The sequence below is a fragment of the Erythranthe guttata genome, chromosome 14, assembly GCF_056151865.1.
Source record: "Erythranthe guttata isolate IM_541 chromosome 14, IM_541, whole genome shotgun sequence".
Classification (NCBI taxonomy): Eukaryota; Viridiplantae; Streptophyta; class Magnoliopsida; order Lamiales; family Phrymaceae; genus Erythranthe; species Erythranthe guttata.
Window position 1 is genome coordinate 20784648 of NC_142546.1, and position 16259 is coordinate 20800906.

At 32.5% G+C, this 16259-nt stretch overlaps 2 protein-coding genes across 2 annotated transcripts; one reads left to right on the forward strand and one right to left on the reverse strand.

Annotated features, from left to right (window-relative positions):
- Window positions 1-354: 354 nt before the first annotated feature.
- On the reverse strand, window positions 355-1743 carry LOC105949808 (chlorophyllase-1). The gene is made up of 2 exons (XM_012973123.2): window positions 1402-1743; window positions 355-1142 (listed from the first exon to the last, which is right to left on the reverse strand). Exons 1-2 carry the CDS (start codon window positions 1708-1710, stop codon window positions 477-479), a joined length of 975 nt encoding a protein of 324 aa, XP_012828577.2. The 5' UTR covers window positions 1711-1743; the 3' UTR covers window positions 355-476.
- A 3447-nt stretch (window positions 1744-5190) lies between these two features.
- LOC105949819 (zinc transporter ZTP29) lies at window positions 5191-8578 on the forward strand. The gene is made up of 12 exons (XM_012973133.2): window positions 5191-5595; window positions 6158-6216; window positions 6318-6410; window positions 6627-6710; window positions 6825-6906; window positions 6998-7053; window positions 7179-7235; window positions 7361-7401; window positions 7644-7711; window positions 7817-7873; window positions 8011-8128; window positions 8330-8578. Exons 1-12 carry the CDS (start codon window positions 5523-5525, stop codon window positions 8373-8375), a joined length of 834 nt encoding a protein of 277 aa, XP_012828587.2. The 5' UTR covers window positions 5191-5522; the 3' UTR covers window positions 8376-8578.
- The last annotated feature ends 7681 nt before the right edge of the window (window positions 8579-16259 follow it).

Sequence of the window (16259 nt, forward strand, 5' to 3'; positions counted from 1 at the left end):
GCACAATTATTCGTACCTGCGATTCTTTCGTTTTTTTCTCTCAGTTGAGTTGAGTTCGAAACGGGTTTTGTCTGTTCTATACAATGTTAACTTTTGGTAATTTCAGTTCATTGTGACATATTCTTTAACAAGTTGAAATTTGTGTTAGAAAACTTATGCATGCAGCTTACTATCTTCGAATTGTTGACTTGATAATTTGAATAACGTTTAATCCGTAATATTCAGAAGTAGGAATAGGGAGTGTATATATGGAAATTGGCTATTCAAGAAAACAGTAGAAGTCAGCTTAAGCGAATATTTCAATTTGAACCATGGAGATAACGAGATTTTGCTTAAGGAATTTCGAGCACACACTTAGAAAAAAAAAACATAAGCTTGATTATCACAAGGTACAGCATTCTTTATTTAATTATCACAAGGTAGTAAGCACAACATCCTTGAGCACAATAACATAACACCATACGGTTTTCTTTTTTTCACTCCTTGACATAAATAACCGGATCAAAAGTTATAGGAGCAACGCTGGGATCACCCACAATACCATTTAGATCAACGTCGTCACCCCCCAGATGACATCTAAGAAACGCGACCACAATACCACCTACACCTCTCCTCATTAGATCCCTATCACCTCCCCCACTCTTACATACGATACTTGCTAACTTGGCTATCCAATCATCCAACATATCACAGTGCCCATAATCCTTGGCAAGAAAGTAACAAACCGGCGGTTTGCTCTCGTTGAAAAACTCGGAGTGGTTAACACCGTCTGGGGCAAATGGCGGGATCAATCCTAGCCGTTGATTGCCGTAGCCAGTGCCAACCACCGCCACGGGTGTCGTGATGCCGAAAGATCGAGGTATGTACTCGAGGATCTTCGGCGCGGACCGCATGGATGGGCCAGAGCCCGCCACTGGGTCGATTCCGATTACCGCCTTGAATTTTGGCGGCGGTGCGGTATTTGCTAACGCGAGGGCGAAAGCGGTCTTGCCGCCCCTGCTGTGGCCTGAGAGGGCGAGATTTTCGAGGTCTCCGTTGACGTTTTCGGGGAGCACAGAGGAGAGGCCTGTGGATAGCCACTCTGTCACTAAGGATGCTTTGTTGACTTCTTTGGCGATGGAAATGATTATGAGGCCGTAGAACTATAGTCGAACAAAACCAAGATTATTAGTTTAAATCGACAGATTTAGAAAGAAAACGAAAGTGCACTTTAAGAAGAGAACTATGTCTTGATTCTAGCAATCTCTTGTAATAAACGGAGATTTTGTTTTGGTGTGTGGAAGGTGTGCAGTGGAAAAAACACACACGCGCATGGTGTGTATTTCATCGAGTGTATAATCATATCCTAGTGTCGAACTTTGTTTGAAGGCTATACATAGAAATAAATAAATATATATGTACCTTAGGAGCAACGACGATGTAGCCATGGGAAGCAATGTGGTGTAGGAGAGTGGTGTAGCAAGTGTTGGGAATATAGAAACCGTGGCAGAAGAGAAGGACGGGGTATGTGCCCTTCGTAACGGGGGAAACGATGAATAGATCCGTTGGTGGTTTTGTCGCATCTCCACTCCCCACATTTATATCCGTCACTTCGTAATTTCCCGTTTCGAAAACATTCGAAGAAGCAGTAGCAATTTCGGCTGCCGATGTTGTCATTTTCTTTTCTTTTCTTTTTTTTTCCTTTTTTGCACTTGTAAGTATTGTTGCCATTGCTGCTCCTTTTATAGGACAGACAGCCTCAAAAGAATGTTTTTTTTTTCTTTCCTTTTCTTTCTTTTCTTGATGATAAAAGTATCCACAGCCACATAAGAGTTAACGTTGTACATGTGTGAAGCAAATTAATAATTGTCGATTGACTTATTACAAGTTGATATTCGGGCAACGCGATGGCTATTTCGAAGCTAACCATTCTCACCTACTTTTAAAAGTTTCGATTCGTTTGGGACTATTGCCATACGAGCATCTCTAATGGTAAACATAAAAATTAAGTTATCAAATACCCATTTGACATTTGCGATATCTATTCAAATTATAGTCATCAAATTTTGGAAGTTTTTTATTTATTTTATTTGTAAATTTGACATGTCAATTGTGATTGGATGTTTAGATGATTTATAGATCTTTATAACTCAATTTTTGACATACACTTTATTTTTTTATAACTCAATTTTGAGGAAGTATTTTTACATACACTTGCACTATCTGCCACTACATACTACCCACAATTGATGTCTTTCCCCCCTTAAATTTTCGGCTTAATTTCACTTTGCACCCTTGAAATATAGCTTTTTGACACTTTGCACCCTCGAATTCTTTTTATAGACTTTGCACCCTCGAAACACAATAAATCATGCATAATACACCCGAATGAATTTTTATAGTTAATAAAGGTAATTTAATAGTGATATTTTTTACGATGTCGAATGTCAAATTATTTTTTTATTTATTTATCAATCCTTTCGAAACTACAAAGTGCAAAAAAAGAATAAAAAAATCTCATCAACATATTAAATTGTTTTTTTCCACAAAAAAATATTTTACAAAAAACAAAAAGAACAAAAAATATCCTTCAGTTATTTAGATATTAAGTTATTTGAAAAATTATTTTTCCAAAGATTTCTACTAAATATTTTTACTAATTACAATATAAAAGTTCATCAATAGAATAGTTTAGGGATTTTTTCTTGTACGAAAATAGAATTTTTACAGTAATTATTTGTGTTTTTTGTTTTTTCGTGTTTTGTACACTCGGAATTATGTTGCGGGTGGAAGAAAATAATAATTTTATTTGTTATTTTGCATCTTGGAAACAAAAAAAAATCAATAAAAATCAAAATACCCTCATCGAGTTTTAAATATCCAATTCATGGTGCATTGTGAATGATTTATTGTGTTTCGAGGCTGCAAAATACTATTAATTTTTCGAGGGTGCAAAATGCCACATTTCAAGAGTGCAAAGTGGGATTAAGCCTAAATTTTCCTTCAAATTTTCTTTGTACGAGTTAGTTTCTTTATCTTTTTTTTTTTCTAATATTATTTATAAAAAAAAAAAAAAGTATTTTTTAACTTAAAAAAAAAAATTAATTATTATTTTAGAAGTAGTTGATTAATGAACTAAAATACTTTTCTATAAAAAGAAAAAAAAAACAAAAAACTACTAAAATAGCAACTACACAAACTTCCACAACCTTATCCTTAATCACATCTAATCTTTCCCAATAGCCAAAACCAACCATTCCCCTTCTCACACATTACACCTTAACAAAACACATTGCACATGCCAAATGCATTGCAAATTTACACACCTGCCTATGCACATACAAACAATCAAGATATTTTGCAAAAAAAAAAAAAAAAAATAGAAGTTATTTTGCAAAAATTAAATAAAATAGAAGTTTCTAGAGATCATTGACTGGTGATCTTGAACTCATACACACGCACACGCATCTCCCAATTCAACACTCAAGAAAAAAAAAACTACAACGTGATAACCTAATGAAAAATGTCACGTGATTTTGGCCCCATATATCTATACAACCACATAATTACATGAATGTATACGTTATTATGTATTTATGTTATTATGTGTAGATGGATAGTGTAGAAATACTCGATATATTTCCCCGAGTGTAATATCCACATAACCCGGCACTACAATAAAATTGAATCAAAATAAATGATTCAAAACAGAATGAACGAATGAATAGGGGCTAACTTTCTTGAAAATGCTAATATTATAACCAAAGGATAATACAACATAAAGTAAACAAAGGGGAATAAACATAAAGATTTAAAGGATAATGCCGTTTAGTGTATGTATCTAATTTTTTTTATATTATATATAAGATGTCTACACAAAACTACTCATTTAGTTTTTTTTAAGCTAAATCTAATGATTAAAAAAAATCTTTGCAGTTTATAAGACAATGGAATTCATGTAAAAGAATATTGTTAAAATATATAGATAAATAGTTTCTAAAGATGTTGAAAATAACAACTATGTAAATTTCAACAAGCTTCTTTATTTCACATTCCAATTTGCAATTTTTCTAAAATCTTTTCAAATGAAATTTAAATTATTTTCAATTCCAAAATAGTTATATCTTTTTAAAAATTTGTCTCTTGAAAATATCCATCACTCTGATACGCAATTTTATATATATATATATATATATATATATATATATATATATATATATATATATATATATATATATTTATATATATATATTTTGTTGACAAAATTATCAGCAACTCTTTAACATACTTAATTGACCAAATTTAAGATCAATTTTACCAATTAAACAATTTTGATCGTTGATCATCGCTGATTTTTTTCTTTTTTAAATTGGTAATGTTAGTGTATCGACATGTCAAACACTTGACAAGTAATGTTGTCTTGTTGACCGGTCAACACAATAACATTAGCTTTTATTTAATTTTATTTGATAATAATAACAACAACAACAATAGTAATCTTTTAAATATATTTTTTCACTGTAGGAACCAGTAATGTTTGTGTTGATCGATAATGCAACTGTGTTGACCGGTGTACGCAACAATGTTAATATTTTTTCTTACTTTATATATATATATTTTTTTTTTGAGTAATTACTTTATATTTTTTAAGACAATTAAAAAGAAAAACTAATGTTGCTGTATTGCATTACTCAGGAAAAAGAAAAAAAAAAACTGAAAAAAAATTAAGAAAATAAAAATAATATATTTTTTTATTATGTTCACAAATCAAAACAAATACATTTACCGGTCACCACATCAACATTTAACGGGAAAAAAAAAATCAACATCGGCGTTAATGAGTTAATGCTGGTAGGCAGTCGCAGCGGCGAAATGGTCAAAAGTTGAGACCGGGGTAGATTAAAGTTTGATGGATGAAATCAATATAAAATTAAAGTTTGGTCATTTTTTTGTATTGAAGTAAAATTAGGGTTCGATGAATGAAATTTAAACAAGATTAGAGTTTTAGGATATTTTTGTCATGACCTTGTAAAAGAATAATTAGGCCATCTAATAAAAGTGAAACGGCCGTACAACGACGCCGTGAACATGTCGTTACAGTCACACATACACTAAACGGCATTAGCGTTAAAAAAAAAAAAAAAAAGCGCGCGAATTTTAGGTAAACTTGGTAAAAGCAATCGCCCAAAGGATTTCTTTAAAACTGTTCTTAACTCATGAAACCATCTCTTTCTTTACCTCCACACTAATATATTCCCTCCCCCCACCTTTTTTTTTAAAAAAATCTCCTGTATAAAAAGGGCCCCTTTTTTCATGCCATAATGGAATCCCCAGCAGCCCCATTCAGTTTGAATTCTATCTCTCTATCTCTTTCTTTTAGTGGTTTTCTTAGTCAGTTCATCAACCCTCGCAAAATATCTTTCATTCTTTCTGATAAATACCGATCGTTCCTTCTGTAATACCATTTCACCCCAGTTTGATTCGATTTTTTTTTTTTTTTTGATTTCGTATCGAGTTTTCGGAGTCGGGGGCATTTGGAGAAGATGGGTTTTACGGACTCTCCGGTTTTGGTTGCTCTTGCTCTTTCGCTTCTTGGTGGTGTCAGCACCTCCATTGGTAAGTAAGCTTTATCTATTTGTATTTATTTATGTTTTTGATGGTTTTTTATTTTTTATTTTTTGGTGATCAAGAATTGTAATTGGAATATAGGTTTTGATATTTAGGTCTTGTATGGGAATTGGTTTTTGCTGTGTAGTTTGGACCTATCTTTGCTGTTTCATTTGAACTATAAACGCCCAATACATTTGTTGCACTCTATGTGTATGCTAAATTGCCTGAATGACAATTTTTTGTACTTTAGTACTATATTAGAATGTTACTTTCGTACATTTTAGAGCTGTATTTATCACTTAATTTATTATTAGTATTCCTTGTGTGTGTGTGTGATTTGAGTCTTGGAAACAACAAGTCATGACGAACTCTGCTTTCTTGTTCGATCGTCCACTTTTCCAGCATTACTTTATCTCAATTTTGGAAATTCTTATCTGATGGTGAAGAAGTCGTATCTCGTATTTTTTGCTATCTCGATTTGAAGGACTAGGAATTATTTAGTTACCACTGTTTTTGATTCAAGAAATTAAGATCTAGCATCATGCTTCATCGTTGCATTCTTCAACAGGTGCCCTTTTCGTTGTCATGAACGAGACTCCAAATTTAAAGATGCTTGGGCTCTTACAGGTAACTACGGTCGTAGTAGTATTCAGGATACAGTGTGCAATGCAACTTAACCATGACGATTTTGTGAAGGAAATTTGAATTATAGTATCTTTGCCGAACAGGGTTTTGCTGCAGGTCTTATGCTGAGCATATCCTTCTTTGATTTGGCTCATAATGCCATCAACTCCATCGGCTTCTTAAAGGGGAACCTTTGGGTATCTCTCCCTCTCTCTCTCTCTCTCTCTCTCTCTCTCTCTCTCTCTCTCTCTCTCTCTCTCTCTCTCTCTCTCTCTCTCTCTCTCTCTCTCTCTCTCTCTCTCTCTCTCTCTCTCTCTCTCTCTCTCTCTCTCTCTCTCTCTCTCTCTCTCTCTCTCTCTCTCTGTGTGTGGTGTACGCTCTTGTTTAATATTGAAGATTAATTGGCCCTGCAGTTTTTTGCAGGTGTACTTTTCTTTGCAATTATCGCCTATTTTATCCCGGAACCGACTATAGCTCCCATTACAGATAGCAAAAAGGTTAGGTTTAATGCACTGTGTTTTTCACTAATGGGTGAATCTTTAAGATTGCTAGTTCACGTTAGTTTCTTTCGGGAATATCTAAATTAAAACGCATTTTGTGCATCGGAACAGAAAACCGGGGACGATGGAGGAAAGGATATGATGAAAAGGCACCGAAAACAAGTATTGTATAGCGGAATCATCACAGCCATCGGTCAGCTGGTCTTACGTTAATTTGTATATATATACATCTACATAATTGATACTCAACTGTGGTTAATTATTATTACGTGTCTTTGTTTCAGGCATAAGCTTGCACAATTTTCCCGAGGGAATGGCTGTGTTCCTTGGATCAATGAAGGTAGTTAGTTCTACGTTCGTCTCGCTATTCGTAATAGGAATCTCTTTCGTAGTTCTCTAGCGTGTCAATTAGAAAACTTTGATCTTTTGCTCTTATAATACTTATAAAAAGCAGTTTCGTTTCAGGGTCTGCGAGTTGGTCTGAACCTGGCACTCGCTATTGCACTACACAACGTACCGGAGGTAAAAAAAAAAAATAATCAATAATATATTCGTAGTTCTCTGTTATAAAAATCCCAAATTCCTTTGAAATTGAATGTAAAATTTTAGTTTTATACCTGAGTTTTCGAGATTCGATCAATTTGCAGGGGGTTGCTGTTGCGCTTCCTGTTTATTTTGCCACACAAAGGTAACAAATTTCTCGTGGTACCATTTAGCAATTCAACTCAACGTGCGCAAAAGTTTATTACTTTCCATTTACCCGACCGGTATTTCAGTTCAATAAAATCCAAATAAACTTAATTGAAATGATAATTAAATTTTTGCAATGATTGCACGAGATATCTAGGATAGTCGAAGTCAAGTTGCCGTTTGAACATATTGTGCCAGATTATATTCGTAATATTTTGCAATTTTGTATCATTGTATTAGCAAATGGCAAGCATTCAAGTTGGCTAGCCTTTCTGGTCTGGCCGAGCCCCTCGGTGTAATTATCGTGGGTGCGTTCCTCTACATCTCATCGTATCGTATAGATACAAATATCGAAATCTGAATCCAGTTTTTTTATGCAAGAATGTGATTCTTACAATCAAATAATTTTGCAGCTTACCTATTTCCCAGCAGTGTAAGCCCTGAAATCCTAGAAGGCCTTCTAGGAGCAGGTACACACATACACTTTTATGATTCAACTGAACAAACAAGAATTTACAAATTAACTATAAAATAAAAAAAAATATATTTATTTATTTATTATTATGATTATTTTTATTTATTTATTTAATTTTTTTTTTTTTTGCAGTTGGAGGTGTGATGGCTTTTCTAACGTTGCATGAAATGCTGCCGCTGGCATTCGATTACGCGGGACAAAAACAAGCCGTGAAAGCTGTATTCTTCGGCATGGCTTTCATGTCTGCTAGGTGATATTTTTTCTCCCTAAACTGAATTTTAATATATATATATGTATATATATATATATATATATATATATATATATATATATATATATATATATATATATATATATATATATATATATATATATATATATATATATATATATATATATATATATATATATATTTGTGTGTGTGTGATAATTGATGTTGCTTGTATTGCAGCTTATACTTTCTTGAGATCAGCTTACCAGCAGATTTGAGTTTGTAGCCACCACAATTTACATACATTATGGAGGCTGCAGCCATCCTATTATGCAAGAAAACAAATTAATTAAAGTCTTTATTTTATTTTATTTTATTTAATTTAGTCAAGAATGTATGAATTTGTAAAACCCCCAAAAAAACCACACCAACTTTGACAAAAAATAAATAAAATAAATGAAGAAAAAAAAAGATTAATAATTGAATTTATATTTTAGTGTTCAACTAACTACAGTTAAAAATAAAACTTAAGAAGAAAATTATATTTTGTCAAGAGGTAAAAAGTAATAAATTGAACCAGTACTACAGTTGACCCATTGAAAAATTTACTGATGTAATGTTGGGTGAATAATTTTGGTTCAGGCAGAATGCTTTAGAATCAATGCATTCATGCTTTGACATGACATCTCATATCTCTCTCTCTCTCTCTCTCTCTCTCTCTCTACAGTAACTCTGCAAAGTTTCACAAATATTTGTTTCTATTATGGTGCAGCTGCAAATATTCTAATGCTTTTTCATTTTAAATAGATTTGTAAACAAAAAAAAGTTGGCTTTGTCCATATTTACTGTTTACTATGCCTTCTCAAATTTAATAAATTATTTTAATTAAATTCCTCTTTTATATATTTAAGAAAGTAAAGAAATTTGTTTAAACTAATTCCTCTTTTATACTACTAAGTTACTCTTAGTGAGGCACGTGTCGTTCAACTTAAACGTGACACCTTAGTGATGTACATAATTGGACCTTGACCTAAAATGTGCATAATCGGCACATTCAAAGGGAAATGTCCGATTAATGTCATTAATCAAAACCCTCCTAAAATTCTATGGGTTTAAAACAAATGCACTTGTCTCGCATCGATTTTCTACAAGAAAATCACATCAAAATTCAGCTACGACTGAACTGAAGTGTCGGAGTGCAATCGGTCAGTTGCCCTTTCAATTACATCGGGCACATGGCAATGACTCATAACATTCTTATAAACAACTTTGAACCTGTACATATAACATATCTACATATAATAACGCACACGTATGTGCATATATGCTTAACATAAATTATAATTTGTATAAATTTATATAAATAAACAAAATTAGCCCTATTATAAACAAAGGAAAAGAAATTATGCAGGAGCGGCACCACTCCCAAGGGCCGGCGATGCTTGGCTCCGCCACGCCCTACTGAAATACATCGGATAGTTTTCCACATTTAATTTTCACATATATTTAAACATGAATGTTTATAAAATATATATGAATTTAATTTATTCACGTGTATGTTAAAATATGGCATTACAAAAAAAGAAAAAAAAAAGAAAAAAAAAAGATAAGGAAAGGCAAATACCCAGATAAAAATATTTCGACTTCAGTACAAGAGAGTTCAATACTACTATACCTAATAAGGAATTATTTGGTAATATATAGGGGAAACTACAGATAAATCCCTAATCCAAAACTCAACACACAGATCAGTCCCTAGGTAGTTTCCCCAAGCAATTCAGTCCCTATTCACGCGTCTGACATGCAGTTCAGTCCCTAATGTGAATTTTATATATTTTATTATATTCTCTCTCTTCTTTTTCACTCTCACCCTTTTCTCTCTCTTCCTTTTCTCTCTCTTCATCTTCTCTTTCTTTCTTCTCTTTCTTCTCTGTTTCTACTGCTTTCTTTCTTCTCTATTTCTTCTCTCTTTCTCTCCTCTGGTTTCCTCTTTTTCCGACGAAAAAATCACTGTAAAACCCACCCACCCCACAATGGTTTCGAATCCCGGAAGGTTATTTTACTGTTGCCCACACCATGGCTACTCCCATTGGTGTGAACCATTTGAAGTTGGGCAAACTTTTTCCAACTCAAATCGTGAAGAAAATGAAGCTACAAGTGCGTCGATGAACCAAGTCCATCAAGAAAGTGAAGTGAAGAATTGCAATTCTGAAGGTGGAGTAGTTCATAGTTTGATAGTGTTGAATCTAGTAATATTTTCAGTCTACATGCTATGTAAAACCTATGTACTGTTGTTTAATTAGTGAACATAAGAGTACAATGTATAAGCTGGTAAAGTTCGGGTTATTCGTGAATATAGTACGCTTTGTCCACCAAATAAGTACAATGTATAAGCTGGTAAAGTTCGGGTTATTCGTGAATATAGTACGCTTTGTTCACCAAATAAGTACAATGTATAAGCTGGTAAAGTTTGGGTTATTCGTGAATATAGTATGCTTTGTTCATCAACTAAGTACAATGAATACACATGTGAAGTACAAGTGATTCGTGACTATAGTACGATTTGTTCACTGATAAAGTATATGTTTGCCATTTATATAGTATTGTTACAGTTAGGGGTGAAAGTCGGATGGATCGGATCGGAATAAGCCTTTTCGGAAAATTTCCAAAAAAATTCGGAAGTACAAAATCAATTCCAATTCCAATTCCAAAATATTCGGAATCTAAAAATTCATTCCAATTCCAAAAGGCTCGGAAATTTCGGAATTTCGGAAAAAAATCGGAAATCACATAAGCTTTAAAATTTCAAAAATTAGCCGAGATTTTCTAAAATGTTCATAATATTTCAAAAATAAGAACATTCACGTTGATAAAAGTAAAACTAATAACTATTAAATTCAGTTAAAAAAAATAAAAAAAAATAAACACAACATAATATCCAATAAAACTTCTAACAAAAGTTCATTATGTCAAAATCCTAAAACAAAACTCACAGTTGTATTTTTCGGAAAAAGAAGTATTATATAATATATATTATTTATAGGTGTATTTTTCAGAAAAAAATCGGATTATTTCGGAATTAATTCCGGAATTAAATCGGATCGGAAATCGGAAATTCCAAATTTATTTTATATAATTCCAATTCCAATCCAAAAAAATCGGAAAAATTCGGAAATCGGAATTTCGGAAGTCGGAATGAAAAAAGTTGTTCCAAAATCGGAACTTTTCGGATTGGAACCGGCGGAAATTGGAAATTCCGTTCCAACTTGCACCCCTAGTTACAGTCTATATATTATTGTCGGGCCAATGCATCCATATGATCGCATTTTAAGACACAACTCTTCATTTTAAGACTATTAAGAATGAATGGAGACAATGTGGGAGTTGATCAATATCGATTATGGTAACAATTGAAGAAAATATTAGTTTTACACTTGAGCATTGTAGACTTGTATGAATATATTGTATAGTATATGAGTATCATGTATGAAATTCAACATATTTATGGGATCTTGTATTCCAAACGCAACAATAATTCTCACCTACCTTAAAATAACCATCTAAAACATAATTTATGTATCTCCAGTACTTATTGATCATTAAAGCGTCAATGAAATTGGTACGATACAATTCATCAAAAAATATGGTACGCTTTGTTCATCAAGTAAGTACAATGAATACACTTGTGAAGTACAAGTGATTCGTGACTATAGTACTCTTTGTTCACTGATAAAGTATATGTTTGCCATTCATATAGTATTGTTACAGTCTATATATTATTGTCGGGTCAATGCATCCATATGATCGCATTTTAAGACACAACTCTTCAGTTTAAGACTATTAAGAATGAATAGAGACAATGTGGGAGTTGATCAATATCGATTATGGTAACAATTGAAGAAAATATTAGTTTTACACTTGAGCATTGTAGACTTGTATGAATATATTGTATAGTATATGAGTATCATGTATGAAATTCAACATTTTTATGGGATCTTGTATTCCAAACGCAACAATAATTCTCACCTACCTTAAAATAACCATCTAAAACATAATTTATGCATCTCCCGTACTTATTGATCATTAAATCGTCAATGAAATTGGTACGATACAATTTATCAAAAAATATGGTACGCTTTGTTCATCAAGTAAGTACAATGAATACACTTGTGAAGTACAAGTGATTCGTGACTATAGTACGATTTGTTCACTGATAAAGTATATGTTTGCCATTCATATAGTATTGTTACAGTCTATATATTATTGTCGGCCAATGCATCTATATGATCGCATTTTAAGACACAACTCTTCATTTTAAGACTATTAAGAATGAATGGAGACAATGTGGGAGTTGATCAATATCGATTATGGTAACAATTGAAGAAAATATTAGTTTTACACTTGAGCATTGTAGACTTGTATGAATATATTGTATAGTATATGAGTATCATGTATGAAATTCAACATATTTATGGGATCTTGTATTCCAAACGCAACAATAATTCTCACCTACCTTAAAATAACCATCTAAAACATAATTTATGCATCTCCCGTACTTATTGATCATTAAAGCGTCAATGCAATTGGTACAATTCAATTCATCAAAAAATATGAAAAATATGGTACGCTTTGTTCATCAAGTAAGTACAATGAATACACATGTGAAGTACAAGTGATTCGTGACTATAGTACGCTTTGTTCACTGATAAAGTATATGTTTGCCATTCATATAGTATTGTTACACTCTATTTATTATTGTCGGGCCAATGCATCCATATGACCGCATTTTAAGACACAACTCTTCAGTTTAAGACTATTAAGAATAAATAGGAACAATGTGGGAGCTGATCAACATCGATTATGGTATGTTTTTCGTGAATACACATGTGAAGTACGCTTTGTTCATCAAGTAAGTACAAGTCTAGTGTTGACAAGGTATCATCGAATAGACTAGAAAGTATTTGTTGCTCATTTTAATGGTACGCTTATATTCTTTATGCAAACTAATTAATTGCAAAATAAAGCCGCAATCAAGGTTCCCATCCTGCTGCCTGCATCCATGAACCTATTGAGCTTCCGATTGTATCTCCAACCCAGACATTCTTTCAATCACCTTGCTGTAAAACGAGGCCTACGAAAATAAAATACATACATTGACTGCAATCTTCTTTTACATCAATTCCTGCAATTACATACACATAAAACTACAATTATAACAAATACAACGTACTATAAAGTTCCACATGTCAATACCATCCAAAGTTACTAGTATTACCATTCAAAGGCACTAGTAATACTATTATGGCATATGACTTATACTACAGGACCATCAAACATTATACTTCTAGTACCATATGTCAATACCATCCAAAGTCACTAGTAATATCATTCAAAGGCACTAGTAATATTATTATGGCATATGACTTATACTACAGGAGCATCAAACATTATACTTCTAGTACCATATGTCAATACCATCCAAAGTCACTAGTAATACCATTCAAATGCACTAGTAATACTATTGTGGCATATGACACATACTACAGAACCATCAAAGATTATACTTCCAGTACCCTGTGTTAATACCGTCCGAAGTCAAGAACAATACCATTATTACATATGACATATCCCTTGTTGGGACTAAATGCTTTCGGGACAGTACTTCGAGTACCCTGTGTCAATACCATCTAAATGCACTATTAATACCATTACTGTCCATGACACATACTATAGAACCAGTACGAAAAATACAATAAGCCTATTTCCCATATCCTATATGAAACCCTTGTTAAGACTCAAAATACTTTGGGGACATGCTAATGTCACCGAAGAATAATACCCATGAGGAAACTGTTACAAAATCATGAAATTCGACAACAAATAAATGATCTTTGCAAACCCAAACAACAGAAAAACAGATATTGGAACCGATTTAATGATTAGGGAAAACACCGAATAAAGTCGAGGCATAATACCCATGAGAAGATATGTTCAAAATCATGCAATTCTACAACAAATAAACCTTTTTGCAAGCTTAAGCAACACCCAAATGGGTCTGTTTCCAAGAAAATGAAAGAAAAAAAAAAAAATCAAACCTTGTTGTTTACCCTGCTTCACCATTGTCGAGAAATGGGTTTGTTTATTTTTAATTTTCCTTTCGTTGTATAATTTTTCTGCGTTTTGTTGATTCTTCGTGCTTCGTTGTTTCTTCCTTCTTTGTTGTTTCTTTGTTCTTCGTTTCTTCTCCGTTTCTTCTTTGTCTGTAAATGGGTATAAACTGAACGGTGGTTTTTTTCCTGCACCTTTTTAGCTTCTTTCTTGTTGTTTGATTTTTGAAATGTAACGGGCAAAGAGCGTGTAACACAAACGGCGCGTTGGAGGTTGGAAATAAGTTATGTAAAATTAGTATAAAGTAAAGGGTATTTTAGTATTTGCACATTTTATTAGGGACTGAACTGCATGTTAGGCGCGTGAGTAGGGACTGAATTGCTTGGGGAAACTACCTAGGGACTGATCTGTGTGTTGAGTTTTGGATTAGGGATTTATCTGTAGTTTCCCCTAATATATATTGTATATATAATATATATTGTGTATGTATAATGATTAGGTTTGGTAGTGAGTGGGTTATTACGTGCAACTTAACATAGTACAAGTTGCATTGATCATGATTATGTAGTAAAGGCTGCATTAATTACAATCAGTACGTACGTGGTGAAAAGGTTTTATACCCATGGGAGTAAATTAAAGCCTGCTTCTATTCAGACCCACCTGACCTTTTGTTCTTTAATTTATATATATACACACATCACACATGCACATTTCACTTGCAATTTATTCTTTTTGTGAAAAACAATTTTTTTTCTTTCTGATTTTACATAAATACAATTTTTTAAAACATTATATATAGAGGCTAGGATATTTCATTTGTGCCCTCGCAATATTTTTTTTTTAATAATTTGGACACTGTATCTAATTTAATTTGGTCATTTTTCTTTAATTTTTTTGAACAATTTTCTTCCTAATTTAATAACAAATAATATTTAGAAAAATGACCGAAGTGAATTATTTTCCCCAGTACTTTTTCAATTAAAAGAATTAATTAGCAGCTCAACGTAATATAGATGAAAATATCTGGGGCTCTGAATTGTAGGATGTGACTTGTGAGAACAACTCTCTCAGACAACATAATTGCAATCATTTCCCCCATTTCCATTTTCATTTTTATTTTTATTTTTTGTAAATTGTGTTTGAACTTAATTTAATTAGAAATTGTGTCCAGCTGTAACGAAATTTAATTGAACAAAATTTCAATCGAACTCGAGTAACTTGATTTGATTAATATATCTTATCACTCATTTTCTAGTCGAATTGACCATGCTCGAGCATAGACTGCTCGAGTGAGCTTTAATCGAGCTCAATTACCTTGATCTTTGATTACACATTTTACTATTATGTTGAATTCGAGTGCGAGTCGAACTTCATATCTTATATAAAAAATCGGACTCCAACAACTTTTAATTTGTTGTCGTATTAAATATACAATTCAATAAAGAATAAGAGCAGCCTGAATGATGGAGGGAAGCCCTTTTGAAATTAATCTACGGTACCATATATTACCCAACTGATCATCTATATTCAAGGGGTGGGAATTGTACCGCAACTTTCGAATTCCCTAGATTTCGATTAGAAATTTTATGATTTTACATCAATATTTTTAATCCGAGTTTCGAACATTTTTTTTTAATCTTTTATAGTTTTGATCAAAGTTGGAGTCTCCGATACAATTACAATCTTGGAACAATTTTCTTCATTGATTCCAAATTTTCAAATACATATCTCCGATATTTCTATTTATTTCGAACGTAACTAACCTTATTTTTCACTTCCGGAAAAGAATTGGATTTTTTTCCGGAAGTCTTGGTTCCAATCCGATCAATCTGATTTCCAGCCCTAATTAAGATTCCAAATTCAACTCAAGACAACAATTATACATTAATTACTAGAAAATAGAATCGCATAATTTATCTCAATCACATAGATTAAAAACACCAAAGAAAACATTCTTCCAACACTATTTAAAAAAAAAAAAAAAAGACTTTCAACCCAAAGCACCACAAAACAGTAGATATAAATTAGAAAGAGAAACGAAGCATTTTATAGAACTAATAAT

Coding starts and splice junctions, on each gene's coding strand:
- LOC105949808 (XM_012973123.2), bottom strand. CDS start 1,710: ATGGCAACAATACTTACAAGTGCAAAAAAGGAAAAAAAAAGAAAAGAA. Junction 1,143..1,401: donor ACATCGTCGTTGCTCCTAAG/GTACATATATAT, acceptor GTTCGACTATAG/TTCTACGGCCTCATAATCAT.
- LOC105949819 (XM_012973133.2), top strand. CDS start 5,523: ATGGGTTTTACGGACTCTCCGGTTTTGGTTGCTCTTGCTCTTTCGCTT. Junction 7,054..7,178: donor TGTTCCTTGGATCAATGAAG/GTAGTTAGTTCT, acceptor GTTTCGTTTCAG/GGTCTGCGAGTTGGTCTGAA. Junction 7,402..7,643: donor GTTTATTTTGCCACACAAAG/GTAACAAATTTC, acceptor TCATTGTATTAG/CAAATGGCAAGCATTCAAGT.